The 16,843-nt window shown below is 42.6% G+C and overlaps 4 protein-coding genes across 7 annotated transcripts; 2 read left to right on the forward strand and 2 right to left on the reverse strand.

The window, feature by feature from the left end:
• Positions 1–16: 16 nt before the first annotated feature.
• Positions 17–3,013, reverse strand: LOC117652196 (60S ribosomal protein L13a). The gene is made up of 6 exons (XM_034396927.1): positions 2,993–3,013; positions 1,850–1,980; positions 1,634–1,743; positions 1,285–1,430; positions 1,077–1,199; positions 17–122 (listed from the first exon to the last, which is right to left on the reverse strand). The coding sequence occupies exons 1-6, from the start codon at positions 3,011–3,013 to the stop codon at positions 39–41; spliced, it is 615 nt and encodes a 204-aa protein (XP_034252818.1). The 3' UTR covers positions 17–38.
• A 106-nt stretch (positions 3,014–3,119) lies between these two features.
• Positions 3,120–6,602, forward strand: LOC117652194 (calcipressin-2). Of its 4 annotated transcripts, XM_034396925.1 has the most exons (6): positions 3,120–3,276; positions 3,742–4,044; positions 4,133–4,306; positions 4,426–4,594; positions 4,769–4,929; positions 5,346–6,602. In XM_034396925.1, the coding sequence occupies exons 2-5, from the start codon at positions 3,766–3,768 to the stop codon at positions 4,912–4,914; spliced, it is 768 nt and encodes a 255-aa protein (XP_034252816.1). In that variant the 5' UTR covers positions 3,120–3,276; positions 3,742–3,765; the 3' UTR covers positions 4,915–4,929; positions 5,346–6,602. The 4 variants fall into 4 exon arrangements, with proteins under 4 accessions (XP_034252816.1, XP_034252814.1, XP_034252815.1 ...); XM_034396923.1 differs by having other exon boundaries at positions 4,769–6,602; XM_034396924.1 differs by having other exon boundaries at positions 3,178–3,326; positions 4,769–6,602.
• A 2,246-nt stretch (positions 6,603–8,848) lies between these two features.
• LOC117652193 (cullin-5) lies at positions 8,849–12,944 on the reverse strand. The gene is made up of 15 exons (XM_034396922.1): positions 12,833–12,944; positions 12,248–12,460; positions 11,916–12,095; positions 11,648–11,789; positions 11,333–11,553; positions 11,135–11,228; positions 10,920–11,050; positions 10,664–10,831; positions 10,439–10,573; positions 10,236–10,360; positions 10,010–10,140; positions 9,744–9,916; positions 9,357–9,637; positions 9,158–9,281; positions 8,849–9,043 (listed from the first exon to the last, which is right to left on the reverse strand). The coding sequence occupies exons 1-15, from the start codon at positions 12,857–12,859 to the stop codon at positions 8,849–8,851; spliced, it is 2,340 nt and encodes a 779-aa protein (XP_034252813.1). The 5' UTR covers positions 12,860–12,944.
• A 1,222-nt stretch (positions 12,945–14,166) lies between these two features.
• On the forward strand, positions 14,167–16,574 carry LOC117652316. Its single transcript, XM_034397139.1, has 9 exons — positions 14,167–14,269; positions 14,585–14,710; positions 14,797–15,000; positions 15,075–15,225; positions 15,314–15,357; positions 15,469–15,504; positions 15,649–15,858; positions 16,024–16,051; positions 16,194–16,574. The coding sequence occupies exons 1-9, from the start codon at positions 14,231–14,233 to the stop codon at positions 16,427–16,429; spliced, it is 1,074 nt and encodes a 357-aa protein (XP_034253030.1). The 5' UTR covers positions 14,167–14,230; the 3' UTR covers positions 16,430–16,574.
• Positions 16,575–16,843: the final 269 nt, after the last annotated feature.

Here is a 16,843-nt window from a genome sequence, read left to right on the forward strand (position 1 = left end):
AAATAACACATCGAGGTTACTGGAGAGTACATTATTATTTAATGGTATCCATAGGAGTTGATGACAGCCGTGTCTTTAGCAGCTAGGGGCTCGATACGCTTGCCAGCCTCAGCGGTGAATTTCTGAAAAGAAGAAGAATGCATCATTAATTTTCGACTGGGGTAGAGCTCATTTTGGGTGTGAGGACAACACAAACTAGGGCACCTCATTTAAGATTAATTTTCATTGGAATCAAATAATGTAGGTAAGATAAAGATAATCATCCGTGCTGGATATGGGGTAATAAAGTTGACATAATAACACCACTAACATTCAGCTTCAATGAAATAAACTTCAAGCAACTGAATGGACAGTTAGGATAATGATCTCCCATCAAGGCATCTCATCAAAATTTTTGTTTCATCCAACTCAAATAATGTAGGTAAGAAATATGATAATCACAGACACCAAAATACAAGAAGAAAGAATCCAAAGAAATAACAAAACAACCATGGAAAAATATCTCTGGTATAAGGTACCTTGATAAAATTAATGTTCAGTAAACTCAAATATAAAGTAGCATACTGCATTATGGTGACATGCACTTATCAGACCAACAAAATTCTTCATAAATTCAGACGCAAATTACCCTTTACTTAAATTTCATCATTAAGTGCCACCAATCTCTAGTCAATGGTACCTTGTTAATAAAAATATTTCATTCGAAAAAGCACACTGTACTACATAACTGTGACAGCACTTATCAGACAAGCAAAAACTCTTCATAAGTTCAGACGCAAATTACCCAATAAAGAAATGTCATCACTGTGTGCTTTAAAAACAGATGTTTCACTATGCTAAGGAAATCATAGTGAGGTAAATTTAAAGCAAACAAGAACTCATCTAAGGCATCTCATCGAAATATTTGTTTCACTTGAATCAAATAATGTAGGTAAGAAAATTTATAATCACTGATGCCCCAACACAATTAATGTGACATTACAACAGATCATACATTGACAGTACAGCAGATTAGTTAGTATTAATTCTGATATGAGGAAGGGACGCTGTCATAATAACTGCGGAACCAAACTTACCCTCATGATGTTCTTCTTACGAATGTTCACAACAGCCTTCAGCTTACGCTTAGATTCAAGAGCACGTACGATGTGTCCATACTTCCAGCCAACCTCATGTGAAAGACGGCCAACAGCGCAGTACTGCAAAGCGGGATGAAAAAAAAAAACAGTTAACAGGTGTCACAACAGTGCAAACAGCAGGATGTCAGTAGCAATAGGACAATACCTTCTGGCCTGGCTTCAGACACAGGATCCTAAGAGCAGAGGGGACAACAACACGGTTCCTCTGGTCGTAGGGGTTGGGGATACCTTCATAACAGAAGAGTCTGTGGGAAGCCCTAGCACCTCTGGATGTGTAGTGGGGCAGCATACCTGAAAAAAAAAAAAAAAAAGGTGGTCAATAAGAGAAACAATCAGAATTTTTTCATTTCAAGCTACGCTTTGCTCCTCATAAAGAAAACAGTTTCATAGGGATCAAATAATGTAGGTAAGATGAAGTAATCATAGGTAGTCTAACAATCTGCAAGATTGGATAAAAGAAAAACAAGATTAGATAAAATGAAAACAAGACATACCTCTAACTGTCCTCCAGAAAATTTCTCTGGGGGCACGGTAGTGGAAAGGACCTCGAGCAGGGTTGACATTACAACGCTTGCGCAGGAACGAAAGGTACTTCAGCTTAGCCCTGCAACATAAGAGTTAGAATTAAACCACATGACAACTGACAGTCCACACAGTGGGAGATGGCACAAAAAGTGTAACAAACTTTACAAAATTGAAACACAATTTACCTGAAGAAGTTTCCGGACATGTTCATCTGCTCGCAGCGGACAACAACCACCTTACGACCCAGGAGGAGCTGCTTGGCCACCACAGCCGCCAAGCGGCCGAGGAGATGGCCTTTGCCATCTATGACTAATTCCTGCAACACAGAAAATGAATGGTAAATATCTCTTAGCAGAGGAATATGCTTAAATTGGGTGACAAGCTGGGCACAATCAGACAACAAACGAACTCTTCATGAATTCAGACGCAAATTACCCAATAGTTAAATGTCATCATTGAGTGCTATAAGAGTGAATAAGTGTAAGAAACCACGTCAAGTAAAGTTGAAGTAAGATGTCACAGTGATTCTACATTATAATGCCAAACTTGGCCAGGTTAAGATATAATTAGGAGATACGCAATGTACTAAAACACAGCATTGAGTTCAGCAGAAGTACAAAACCAGGAAACAATAAAATTGCACATTATCAGATAAACAAGCCCCAACAATGAGTCAAACGCAAATTACGCAACGAAACATTCATGGACAGCACATTTACAAAGGTTCCAATCGAGGCAGTGTGCTAGCTCAAAACTCGCACAAATCCCATAACCTAGCACATACACACGACAGTAAACGGGCAACTTAACCTCACATTTATACGAGACTTGGCAGGGCAGTCTTGCAAAGTTTGAACAGAACGACACGCGAGCGTACCAGGGAAATTAAATTAAAGGACATTTAAGACGAGGTAAGTTACAAGAACATAGAAAAGAACAGGAGGAATCTAAAAGTGTCAAATGTGCCAAGGCCCCAAGCCAAAACAGGCTGGCGTCCCATGCCGCATCTCAATGGAAGAACCAACTAAAGGCAAGGATTCAATACAGTAGGGTAAGTGGTACGACAATTTAAATTTCTTCATCTAAAAGAACTGACTCAAGCAAACTATACACTGCAAACTTCATAATTCGAGACGACGCTGTTGCACACGTGTTACGCGAAAGAAACACACAAGTCCGGTTCGAAATAGCAAACCTGATGGACGGCTTGGACCCGCAAGGAACATATGTAATTGACTACGATAAAGAACACGGAAGTCCAGAGAAGTCCATTCCTAAGTCAAATCTTGCATTTAACGAACAGATGTATAAATATTTTCACATCATACCTTCTGTGCCCGGCGCGACATTTTCCTCCCTTAGACCTGAACCGGAAAAGGGGGTCCACGCCGGATATTCACGAATGTAAGATTGCCAACAGTGTGGCGACGAAACGGAGGAGGATCGCCAGGCTGGCCAACTGCACGCCACTGCACTGCACGCGGAACGAACGCGAAGCTCTCTTTTAGCCAGCAAACAAAGAAGACGAAAAAGAAGGTGTAGTGTCGTCTGTCGTCTGTTGTCGGTCTCTCTCTGTCGTCAGTAACCGTTGATCTGCCCTGTCGTTTTCCAGGTATGTATTTACTGTAGCAAATTTCGTCACGTCAAGAAAGTGACCAACAGGTAAAGAATTTGTGAGATTGTTATCCCTCTAGTCTACTGAGAGGTGCGTTTGTTTCCAATTCCTATTTTATTGTTCGAAGTATCTCACTTTAATTGTCTTAGGTGCAACTATCTTGAAACACCCCTTGACATTTGACGTATATAATGCTTAAGTTAAAAACTTAGGTGGTTGATTTCAGATTTGTTGCCAAACATAGCCACACACACTTCGCTAGTCCCTCGTATCTTACAATTTCCATGTACCTATGTTGTTGCTCAACCTTCTATTTTGTATTGATTAAGGATCACAACAAGTCCTGTGGTTATAATTTATCATGTTTAATATTGAAATTTGCTGTTGCATTGCTGTTACATCATTATTTTTTACACTTTGCTTTCTCTTATGATCTCAAGTGTGCCTATTTTGTTTGTGTAGCTTGAGCGGGGTGGCACTCTTACAATGGAGACGAATGGCAGTGAGCAGGAGTTTTCAATGGACATTGGAAAGGAACAAGAGAGTGACACTTTACTGGAAGGACAGATAATTAACTCTTCCGACGGCCTCCCAAACATCCATCCAAATTTTTCTGAGCTTGAACTCCATCCTATTGTCAGTGATGAAAGACCAAATGATGGTGAAGTACGGAGCCTTGATGAGCTCATTCATGATGAAGACTTACCTACCTCACTAATTGTCACAAATTTAGGCAGCTCTGTGTTTGAAAATGAAGATCAGAAGGTAATTACTTGATTTTCCTCAAGTTACCTCTTTTCATTCATGCATTCAGCTCACCTTTTACATCATCTGGGTTTCTTGCATGTTGCAGATTCAACTTGAGGCAATGTTTCGTGCATTTGGCGAACCTGCCACATTCCAATTTTTCCGTAGCTTCAAAAGGCTCAGGGTTAATTACGGATGCCCAGCATCAGCTGCTAAGGCTCGGATTCAACTGCATCAAACTCAATTTGGGGACAGAATTATTAACTGTTACTTTGCTCAGGTGAGTTAAAGCTACCGATGAACCAGTTCTTCATGCAATAGAAAGTAACTCATAGATGGACTTTTGTAAGATATTAGTTCTTAACTATTTAATTTAAAAAAAACTTTTTAATTTTCTAGACTGTGTCACCAGTTGATATCGAAGATCAGAGACTCCAACTCCCACCACTGACCAAACAGTTCCTCATATCACCTCCAGCATCGCCTCCTGTAGGCTGGGAGCCTCACACTGAGGCTGAACCTCTCGTCAATTACGATTTACTTGCTGCCATATCAAGACTTACCCCAGGTAACCAAGCTGTATGCTCTCATGGATTGAATTTAATCACGTTAATTACCAGCATTTAAGACAACTTGGTGTACAGCTACTGCTAGAGGTGGAAAGAAAGCCTATTATTGCCAACATGTTCAGTATGTATCTGTGCCTGATTTTGAAAAAATATGTTTCGTCTTTTTGTTGTAGGAGATTCATATCAACTGCACGCGCCATCGGAGCATCACCCTGGAATAGTTGTTCATGTTTGTGAAGAGGAATCTCATTATAAACCAGAAAATCAAACCCCTCTGAAAGGCAGGATACCCCAAACACGCTGCCCAGATCATAATTGAGAAAATTTTATTACAGTTAAGTTGAAATGCCTTACGTGATCTACTCTCTGCAAATTATCTTATAAGATAGTTGCACCTCTTTCAGTAAAAATATGTTATCAAACAGCTTTTGATCAAATATGAACCTTCTTTTTCCAACTTTATCTATGGTTCACATATCAAAATCAAATTTTGCTTTGCAATTTCAAGTACTGTACTGTAAATAATCAAATGGTGCCCAAAGCAACGCAGTCCTAGACACTCCTTAGAATCATGATAAGAACTCAGGACACACCTTAGTGTTGACTCCCTGTAAAAATATTGTTTTGCCTGATGAATGTAAATATGCAGTGTGGGTTTTCTCTCAGCTTGCTTTGTTTCTTGTCAGTTATAGATAGGATAAGATTTTATTCATTAAATTGTTGACTATATCATCAGAGGTTTTGTTGCAGGTTGGGAAGTGAAGAGTGTTCCGTGGTTGAAGGTGTGACATCATAGAAAATAATTAGGGCTCTTACTCTTCCATTTACAGTACTTCTATATCTTTGTTGGGATAGCCTGACAAATTATCACTATCCTGTAAGAAATGTTGCATTTGCATACTCAATGTGGGGATGAGCCCTTGCCAAAAGAAAACAAAATTGTCAAGTATCCTTTAAAGGAAAAATAATTAGGGAGACTTTATGTGTGCACTGCTGGTTCTGTGTATTTTAGATTAATCCCTATTCCCCCACTATTGTATTTGTTTCCTTAATCCTGCACAAAGCTGCTTACTCATATTTGAATTTTACAGTGAATATATATTTTCTTCCTCTTTAGTTTTGTTGAGGTAGTGGTGTTCTTTGTATTAGAGTAGCATTGGAGTTATGTACCTATTAATGCATCACTGGCCTTGGGGCAAAAGTTTGCCTGTGATTAGTGTATTTTTGTGAATATATTCCAAGATGTTTAAAATGAATAATAATGTAACTATGTATAGAGAAGAAAGATATAATTGTATTTGTACAGTGCTCAGTTTGTATCAGAAGACCAACCTAAAATGAGTAATATGGTAATGCTTTTTTTATTTAACCTGATTTTACATAGCTACAATCAAGTACACTACCTATGGTGTTTTTTTAAATTATGTGTTGTTTGTTTTAGTTCCTTTTCTTTCCAGAGTACTCTCAGAGCACAGAGAAATGAAAGCCAGAAGAACCACACCAATTACTTTTAGAGTTGTTTTAAGTGTTGTTTTCCCATGCATCAGATGTCTCAGGAGAAAAAAAGCTAAACTTATTCAACTTCATCTCGTTTTCAATGATTTTCACTTGAGCTTCAATTGGAAGAAATGCTTCACTGACTGAAAACTCTGGCAATAAATCCCCCCTTATTGGCTTGTGGAAAGAGAAAGATTTCCTTTCCAAGAGTAACTAGTGAAATTATATTTTTGGGAATGAAATGTTTTCCTTCTCCACTTTCAAAGCAAAGCGTTTTGTGTATGTTAAGTAAAATTTAAATGTCTCAAATTTTAGCCTTGGGAACCTTTTTCACATCTCTGAAATCTCAGCTTATGGAATGTTTGTTCACCTTGTTCAGTAACATTTTATCTTGAGCATTTCTTTAAACATGCTGTGTTTAAATTAATTAGTGTATGAAATGTCTATAACATATATTTAAGGTAATGGCTGTGCTGTGCAATGATGTTTATCTCATATTTCCTATAGGACTTTAGCTGTGGCAATATGCATTTGGTAGCTATCAATGATTTTACCTACTACTCCTCTAGTCGCTTTATGCTCACCCTTGGTGGCGGGAGAAGCTGTATGGTTTTAACAAACTTAAAACAATTGGTAATCAATATCTGCCTAATGTGCATCTTTGCTGTCATGTATTTCACATGTCACCTTTTACTGTATGTTCAAGTTACCTCAGTTAGGTTGTCAAATGTATTTTCTTTAATTCATATAGTAAACATATGCTTCATTTATTTGAATGTTTTGAAGTGTTCCTGTTCCTATTTGAGATTTGGTTTATGACCTGAAATAGATTTTATTCTTTCTCATGGTGTCTACTCATTTTTCCTAAAAAAAAATCCCTTTAATTTAAATAATGTCCTTTCAGCCAGCTGGACTTCAGCCACAGGCTCCCTCAGTAATAGTGTTGAAAACCTGTACAGTTAAGAGGATGAGGATTTGAAAAAAGAAGCGCATTGCGAGTAAACTTTGAGCAAAAATAGCTGTTAAATAATTCACTCTATGTACACAGTAACTTCAGTCATTACAGTCCATAAAATAAATACACAATAAGTAGGCAGTTCTAAATGAATCTGTACATACAAAAATATTCTAAAATTTAGAATTTTTAAAAAGGAAATCAGCAATAACAAAATACACAAGTGTGCATTAAGTACAACAACATACACATGTACAACAGAGATTGTATTCTTTTCACATTAAACTTAAGCTAAAATGACTGAGAAGGCATTGCTTGGAAAACAAATTCACTGAGCTCTTTTGTTGTTCCAAATTACAAGTACCTTGTATGATGATGATCGATTCAGATACCAAAACTAAAGGTTTGCCCTAAAATTTATAACTTTTTTCTTCAAAAGATCAACAAAGTAATAAAATGGTTTGTAAATTTTTAGGATAAAATTAATGACATTTTTATTATTTTACTAACATGATGGCGGACTTTCAAGTTTCTAGCGGCGACGCCTTCAAACCAATACACAAGAATTGGACACATGTGAGTAAAAACAAAAACAGGAAAACCATCATAAAGCCAACAAGCAATTTTCACAAATAATCAACTTCTATGACTATGACGAATACAGCTGTGCACATTGTCTTTGTTTCAACCTAATGACATTAAGATATTTATCCTCCCTCAGATCTTTAACTCCGCAGAAATCAATTGTCAGGTAGCAATCAATGAAATAGCCTACACATTCTGTATCAGCAAGGCGATCCACAAGTTTAAACACTCATGTCCTCACATTTGGGAACCTTTGGGAATGAAAGGTTCCATTGTTAAACACACACTTTACAGAAATTGTTAGGTGGAACATGATGGAACAGCAACTTGCCCAAAGTTGACCAACAATGATGGAGTTTGAAGTGAGACAAAAGGCAATTAATAAGTGTTCCATTCAATGACATGATTAATATGATTCAGATATGAGGATGGCAATAATGTTTGACATTTTCCAGTATCTTTCAATCAGCTCTCATTGATCTCACATATCAAATCTAATGTGGGATTAGTATAAAAAATTAATTGCCACAGGTTTTAGTTGGTGGTTTCTAATCACAGGCCATACCTTTTGACTTGGCTCTCTGCAGTGCCAATAGACTTACAGGGTTTGTGGAGACCTGCTCCTAACAACATGATTGAACAAACGTTTTCTCACAGAAACACAAACAATCTTATCCATTGATCTAGTATATTTTACAAACTATACTTAAACAATTAAAACAAAGGGGCAAATTTACATTAAAACAATTCGTTATGATAGAAGATGCAGATAATATCATTGTATGTAATCAAAAACTTGGCGCAGCAAAATGTTAGAAAGTTGTTTGAAACTGTCATGGAAACAAGCTGCAAACAACATTTCTCCAAATAAATTACTCCAGGGGGGTGTCTAATGTTAACTACAATAGAGGAGACTGAGAAGGAAAAAAAGAAGGGTCTTAAAGTCGAAAGTCTTATAAGGTATGTGAGCTGCATTGGACACATCTTTAATTAAAATTAGTAGTGGACGGATTACAGCACAAGTGGACAAGGATTTTCTTTAACTTTTAAGGAACTCTATAAAGTTGAAAATGGATTCAATCACTTAGTAATGAGTACACATTGTACTCGTATGTGAATGCACTCTCAGAAATGGAGCATGGCCAAGTATTTGGTTAAATAAGAAAATATTCAACTAACAGAACACACAAAAATACATCTAGAACAATGTCTAGCTTTAAGCCATATAAATAAAAGTATTAATATCATCTTCATCCCGACGCATATATTTATGTTCAATTAGCCATTCGATTTGTTCTTTGATCATCTTTTTACTAGGAAGGAACATATTCTTTAAAATATCAACAAGTTCAGTTTGAAGTTGAGCATTACTCATTTTTTTCCTCATTTTCAAAATTTTAATAATGGCTTCCTGCAAAAGACCAAATGGGAGTTACTGATCTGAGACACTTGCAAGGTGAGAACTCGAAATAGTAACTCAAATTAATTATATAAACGAATAAGCACATGATAGGCCAACACTTACCTGCACTCGCAATATTCTAAGTTGAACGATGCTTTCATTGTCTTCCTCTTTGCTTCTTTCTGTTGAAAGTTGAAGTCTTCCGACAAGGTTAATCTTCCCTCGTTTTTGCATCTTCCCATTTTTGCTGCATTGGCAGAAAATATGAGGTTATTAAACATGAATTAATGATACTTTCCACACGAAACAACATTATACATACACTAGAGCAAACTCTTGATTAACCCAAAATTGTGTGTCTTCAAGAAAATCTTTGGGGGATTGAGCTTCAGGTCTATACAAAAGAACTTGTCGCCTAATCTTGGGGAAAGCAACAAGAGACCATAGAGTCCGTCTTAGCTCTGGATCTGGGAGCTCTGTTGCAAGTCTAAGATTCTCATATGAAATACGATCTTGAGGTCTCTGATTCCAAGCAAATAATACAGCCATTTGGAATGTGGTGACATCAACATCATAACGTCCTATGGAATTTGCAAAGGTTATCTGCAATACAACAATAAATTAGCAAATTAGTTGATATCATGTAAAGCAAAACCAAGACAAGCTAAAGAACAAGAATGTTGTCAGGAAAATCCCTAATTAAACATACAGTGCCATTAGACATATGATGGTACCACTGGAGCTTCCTGCCACTATGTTTCTTCTTGTAAAAGTCCTCTACTTCTGGAATATAGTCTTCTAGTTCCATAGGAAGTGAAACCGTGACTCGCTCGCTGCCTCGGGCCCACGCACCCGCATTTAAGATTTTTATATTAATGGAATCTGGCAAACAGAGTGTGTTAAATTAATGATCATTTCATAAGATGAATAAATGACAAGAAAGGAACAACGACAGGTTGGTTGAACAATATATACCAGCTATGCTTCCTCTTGTTGATCTACATTGTTCTTTGAATTGTTGATTCAGATCTTCACTAACTTTAACATCTTGGAACATTCTTGCAAGTTTGTTGACGTAATCAGCTGGCATACCAACTTCCCGCAACCTGAAAATAATTTATGTTCAATTTTGTAACAATCAAAACAAATTTCAGTTAAGTTTTTTTCCTTTAATTTCTTGGTTTGCTTTGCAAGTAATTACCATTCCACCATGTTTTCTTCTTTTTCAGAATCTGCAGATGTGTCTAAAATCAATCTCCTTGTCAGATGTGCTTTGTGATAACGCATGAAAACATCCTTATTTTGTACGTATTTTAATACAAGGAGCTGAAATTGGAATGCAAAATTTGACATTAGACCACAGAATGTTGTCACAATAGCAGGTTTACTAGTAACAGTACATACCACATCTCTAAGTTTGCTCTCTATTTCATCTGATGTAAGCTTCTTACTTAATGGTGTTTTTCTTAGGAGCATATCACAGTAGTTGGCCAATAATTCTGGGCACTTTGATTCTGGTGTGCACTTTACACCAGCATTCTGAAATATTTAATTTTATTTATAAAAACGAGAACATTAATATGACAGAACCTGTACTTTGCATTTGTTCAATTACAGCAAGTATCAAACCTGTTTGCTAGGAAGTTCAAGTCGAAAAACTTGAGTGTCATTGACAACTTGCTTGTAGGCTTTGTCTCTGGCTGTCAAAAACCTAGGATCATCACTAAATGCATCCTTTACTAGAAGGCTGAACTGGTTGAAAAGCTGAAGCAATCTTTCTACATATTTCTCTGAGTCCTGACATAGGAAAAAACATAACAGAAATAAATCAAAATGATAAATTTCAAACGAGTTTCAGTAATTATGCTATACAAGATTTATTTACCTGTGTAATGATATCAGCAGAGGCTAACATGTCATCAAGGCCTGCTTGCAATATGTGATCAACTAAGTCATCAAGCATGGGAGAAATGCCATCGGGTACGCGGTCCATTAGCTTGAACATTAACTGCAACTCTGGAGGATGAAATGGAGTAATGTAAAGACATAGTGCACAATAATTATCATTAGATAGCAATTGATAACACTTCATCCACTTACTGTCTGTTTCATTGGCTTTTATCATGCCTGCACATTCAGCAAGAATAGTATTCTTGAAAGCAGTAACTAAAACATTAACACAGCACTCGGTGAGCTAGAATTGAAAAACAAAGCCACAGTGAGATCTTAACAATATTCAGCACGTAGTTTCTTTCTTGCACATACTATGCACACAAAAGTTTATTAGAGAAGTCTTACCAACTGCACTGAACCGCTGCAAGATTCAAGATACTTGTGTGCCCTAAGTTCTTCCTCTCTCAACTTTGCATCAGCATATCTCATGTAGTTTTGAACACCATTGGCATGCAAATATTGAGGAGCTTTCATTTTGTAAAATGCTTCTGTGGCCTCCATGTATGCCTTCTCAAAATTATCTCTATATATTTGTAATTTATCTTTAGGATTGGAGCACAGGTTTACTGCAAAAGATAAGTTGGATTTGTGGTGAACATGAGAAAAAGGCTGTGGCACAAGTCGAGTAACAACGAACTAATTTCTGCATGTATAGGTTACCATAAGATTCTCTGACTCCAATGACGAGTTGCGAATCAAAAGCTTCACCAGCTCGTTCTGCATGTACTAGTTTCATGGCAGAGTCTTGAAGACGTTGTTTAATATCTGAGAAAATACTTTCATTCCAGCTGTCTAACATAAGCTGAAAAAGAAATTATACCATTGGAAAAAACAAGATACAAATTTTAACTTTGAAGCATTATTCTATAACAATATTTAATAAGTATAGGTGGATCTAAGAGCAAAAAAAGACAGAAAAAGAAATCACCTTGCGCACAATGCTAGTCTCTGAAGTTGCCTTGAAACTTGAAGCAGTTTTGTAACCAACTAGTGATGCCTCAAGCTGTCGAAATGGGGTGGGTAAATAGTTGCACTGTGTAAAAAATTTCCTCCATTCTGCAATGTAAGCCTTAAGAAGTGCTTGGTCTTCTTGATGAGACATGACCCTCTACAAATGAAAAAATTTATTTCAAATTAATAAAGCAAGAAATCAGATGGGACTGCAGAAAATCGAGACAAAAACTTCGTAGAGGTTGAGTAGCACTTGACACGTAGAACTGAGTGCTTATTTTTAAGAAACAAAATAAGAAAGTTACTGACCACTTGAGCCTTCTTAATAAACTCCATAATATCATCTGTGAGGGCATCACGAACTTTGACAGCTCCTTTTTCATCCCACAGACAAACTTGATGAACATTGTAAAACAAATCTTGCCATTCATTTTGTGTCACTGGTTCTTGCTGTAGAAGTTTGAGTACAATGGCTCTCATTGAAGGCCATTTGTCTTCAAAAGTGTGCTGCTGTCCTTTATCCTAGAAAGAGGAAAAGATCACAAACATGTCATGAGAAATGGGATGGTAGTAAGGTTCATTTATGCCATACTAGGAACACTGAGGGATGTTTTAAATCGTTTCGGCGAAATATTCGATGAAGTGATTGACTAAATCTCAAAATAATGGGACTAACTGGCTGGCAGTGCTAATAAACGAATGTAAACATGAAACTATTGTCACTGCTACCGGCTGAAGGTGAAATTAGTGGATTATTCAAACTGATATTGACCAGTTAAAATCGGCGTAGGTACTACAGGAGAAAAAAGATGACCGATTAAAAATTTAGTGCACACTCATTTTCATTTATTCACCGAGAAAACAGCTGAAATTTCAGCACTGTCATCAACTAACCTCTCCCACTTTGCACTTTGGAAACATTCAGGTTATAAATCAACGCTAAGGAAGGAAACGCGCATTCTGTCTACTCCTAGCAGGTATAGGAACCAAGGAATAGCTGAGAATACATAGGTACTCACTTTCAACATTCCAGTCATGACAAAACTCCTCTTTTAGGAGTTTACTTTCTGTGAGGTTGTTCGGCGGGCGGTTGGGTTTGGTTGGGTTCATGCGCTACTTGTTTATGGTTGCAGGCAGGCGGTGGACCGGGCACGCGGGGGGCGGGGAAGGGGGGGGGCTAACTGGGTTGGGAGATGAGTGACCTGGCTCGCGGCCCGCGGGAGTGACTCGAGGAAGGGGAGCAAAACAAAGGGATGGGAAGTAGCGAACAATGAGGTCCGAGGTGCCGGACAGTGCCGGGCCGTACACGCATACACTCCAAAAGCGGCCGGTCCGTCTGTGCCGCCGTGCCGGCTGTAGGCCCCAAAACATTTTCAATTAAGCACCTCGCCGGACGACTCACACTCATTGTCCCTGCTCGGCTCGGCTCGGCTCGGCTTGGCTTGGCTGGGGAAGCCCCAACCAGAGTCTCGCGAGCCGCGTTCACGGACGGCCTGCTGACCGATTCCGCAACGTCGCCTCGTCGCTCTGTCTCACTCGCACTCATTAAGCGCCCCGCAGGGGTGCGAGAGTAACAGAGCGATGGAGCACCCCTTCGTAGTGAGCCTGGGGGGGGGGGGGGCATATCTCTCGACGACGGCCGCACGTTTCTCTTGCACGACCCTGTTGGTCCTGAAGGGAGGCAGTACGCCGGACAATCCACCCACGTAGGCTAAGAGTGCGACATTACACACCCCTTCGGCCCCACCCAAGTACTACCATTCTCCCTTTAGCAGTGTACAGAGTGCGCATGCGGTTAGAAGAGGGGGGCACAACACATGCACTGACAACAAGTGTTCCAAGAACTGCTGTCGGGAGCTGTCCTCACCGCCGGATCACCTGATAGGCTGGCTGGCGCTGCTGGCGCTTGGCGCTTGCGGAAGCGCCGGAGCTCTTATGGGCGAGGGTGGGGAAGGGGGAGGGGAGGGGGAGGGGGCATTCGAAAAAAAGCCGCTGTCGTCGCTAGCCACGCGTGACATGACGCCGGACTGAATGGCGCGACAAAATAATAAAATAATAATCATAATAAAACCGGGAAAAGGGTCCTCCGCTTCGGCGTGTTGCCCGCTGGCAGACAAATTGCAAGCCAGCACCAAAACATGAGCACGGGAAGCCCGGAGCGGTGGGGGCGGCGTGCCTGCCGTGCCTGCCTCGCCGTGCCTGCCTAGCCGTTTTCATAAATGGAGACATCCTGAGGCGCCATGGGCAGTGGAAGCTGTGAACCGGCGCCGAGCACAGCCACACATCCCAACCATGCGCGCCTACCTCCGCTGCGCCGTCGTTGCCCTGCTGGTGAGTGTCTCAGGGAATGCCGTGGCCCATCGACGTCGGGCCGGTGAGACTGGAGCGACTAAACACCGTAAAATAAGGAAAAAGTCAAATCGACTCAAGTTTCAAGCTAAGAGACAGAGAAGTGTCTTCGCGCCGACCAGTGTACTGGCCGCGGTCGCCGATAGGACCGCTTCAAAAGTCGGAGTTTCCCACAAGCCAGCAATTCACTCAAGTGGGAGACCACGCAAAAGGAGTGCTTCGTACAGTCGGGCGACGGCGGGTCCGGGTCTCCGACGTCCATGACGTCAGAATGATGCACCCCCGTCGTGTTTGCAGGCCTGCGGGGCCGCGGTGTCCTCCACCTTCCTGGACGAGGCGGCGCTGTCCGAGCTCGCCGAGAGGGAGGGGTACGCCCTCACCCTGCACGCCGTCCACCGCGCCCGGAGGCAGGCCGACGACCAGGTACGACCGCCACCTCGTTCGGCCTTCACTAGCAGTTGGTTTGTGAAGCACCCCCTCTGGATCCGCGTTTGCGACACGTTTCACAGTGCCGCTGCCCGCCGCCGCCTCCGGAGGGCGACGAAGACATGCCGCCACCGCCGCCGCCGCCGCCGAGCCCTGAGGGCTCTTCCTCCGAGGAGGGTGGCCGGCCGCCGCGACCCCACGGACCCCCACGCGGATGCTGGCCGCCCCCGCCCGGCCCCTGGGGCCCCCACGGCCACCACCACCACCACCACCGCGGCGGCTTCGAGGTACGTCGGCGGCGTGCAGCCTGACACACCCACTGCTTGAGCAGGAAGGATGCAGAGCTCCATTTTGCGCGCAGGCCCACAACGCCCCCGCCTGCGAGCTGCGTCCTCTGTTCCGCGTCCCCGAGAAGTTCAACTTCACCGCCAGGGTGCAGTGCTTCGAGCGCTGGGAGCGCGAGCAGGCCAAGGAGCTGGGCATGGCGCCGGAGGACCGCATGGACGTCACCAGTGAGTGCACTCCTCGGCCCCGCGAGACCTCGCCACTGTTTCGACAAAAAGAACGCCCCTTCTCACACACTCGAATTCCTTTTCGCAGAGTACAAGCCGACCCAGCGCAAGTCGCTCATGTGGGACAAAGGGGTAAGCAGTTAGCAGTGCAGCGTGAAAATACAGCAACGGGATGTCACTTAAAATACGAGCGCCGCAGGAAACGATCGAACGTTAAAGTCTGGTTCACGACGTTGTTTTCAGTGTGACACGCAGTGCCACTTCTTGGAGCTCGAGCTGGTGAGTATACACTTTCGGCCGCAGGGTGTCTCTCCCTCTCCCTGCGCGAGTGGCCGAAGCAGCCTGTCGCTGTCTCTCTCGCACTCGCGGCGGCGTCGGGTGGGAGTGCGAGAGAGACAGTGGTGACGGACTTCCCTGCCGCAGCTGTCCGGCGAGGACGACGCGCTGGCCATCGACGCCGAGGCCGTGGCGGCCCTGCTCAAGGAGGAGGGCGACTCGTCGGACATCACCGCCGCCGTGGAGCAGGCCGTCAGCCAGTGCCTGCAGGCCGCGGCCGAGATGGTGCACTCCAAGCAGGTGTGCCGCACCGGCGCCGACGAGGTGCTGTTCTGCGTGCAGCGGACCCTGGACGAGGTGGGTGCAGCGCCGACTCAGCGTGCTGTGCGCTCAGCCAGAGTTAGAGGTTCGAACCGACGAACTCTCGCTGCTGCTGGGTACACTCTCGCTGACAAGTTGACAAGTACACTGTAAACTCGCTGCAAACGTTTCAGTGACCGAAACGTGCTTTGTTTGTTTCAGACGTGCCCTGGATCCAAGTGGATGGGACGTGAGTATAGCACACCCCCATAACCAGCGCTTTGAATTTCGGCCTATAGGGACCCTTGTAGAGAGATTTCTCCCGGTGATGCTGCTAATGATGATGATGGTGATGATGATGATGATGATGATGATGATGTGATGGTCCGCAGAGCGTTCCTGCGACGAGGTGGCCTCCGTCTCCTCCAAGCTCCGCGCGTGCCACATGCGTCGCATGATGCAGCACCCTCACCCCCCGCCGTTCTTCGACGGCCGCCGCGGCCCCCCGCCGCACTTCATGCGCCCCGGCGGCCCCGGCGGCCCCGGAGTGTGGCCGCCGCCGTCCGGGCCGGCCACCGTGGCGCAGCCCAACACCCTCCCCGGCGACGACTCCAAGAGCGACGCCTGAGCCGCGCGGGGAACTGCCGTCGCCTCGGGGCACTTCTGCCTCGAGAACCAGCGAACCTCCGCGCGAGCGCGAAAACAACGTGATAATACTGTGCCCATCATTTCGAGGACGACTTTGATTAAACAGTCCTCGACTTTAAAACAAACCTTTGCCTTATTTTGGGGACCCCATCGAAATTCGGTGCACCCCCGCCACCCGGTTGCCACGGCAACGCCAACCACATTATAGACCCAAAACGCTTTCTCTTTTCGACAATTTCATTCAAAATTCAGCGTAACCACTTACCAGTAACTTCAATGCGAGGGGGATAAGCCAGAGGTGACGGGGTGAGGATCAAAAATTTTAAGTCATCTTTGACGTAATATTTTATTTTAAGGTTCAAAGCTAGACTTTGGCGGCTCTGTCAAGCATAGG

The sequence above is a fragment of the Thrips palmi genome, unplaced genomic scaffold (genome assembly GCF_012932325.1).
Source record: "Thrips palmi isolate BJ-2018 unplaced genomic scaffold, TpBJ-2018v1 HiC_scaffold_7, whole genome shotgun sequence".
Classification (NCBI taxonomy): Eukaryota; Metazoa; Arthropoda; class Insecta; order Thysanoptera; family Thripidae; genus Thrips; species Thrips palmi.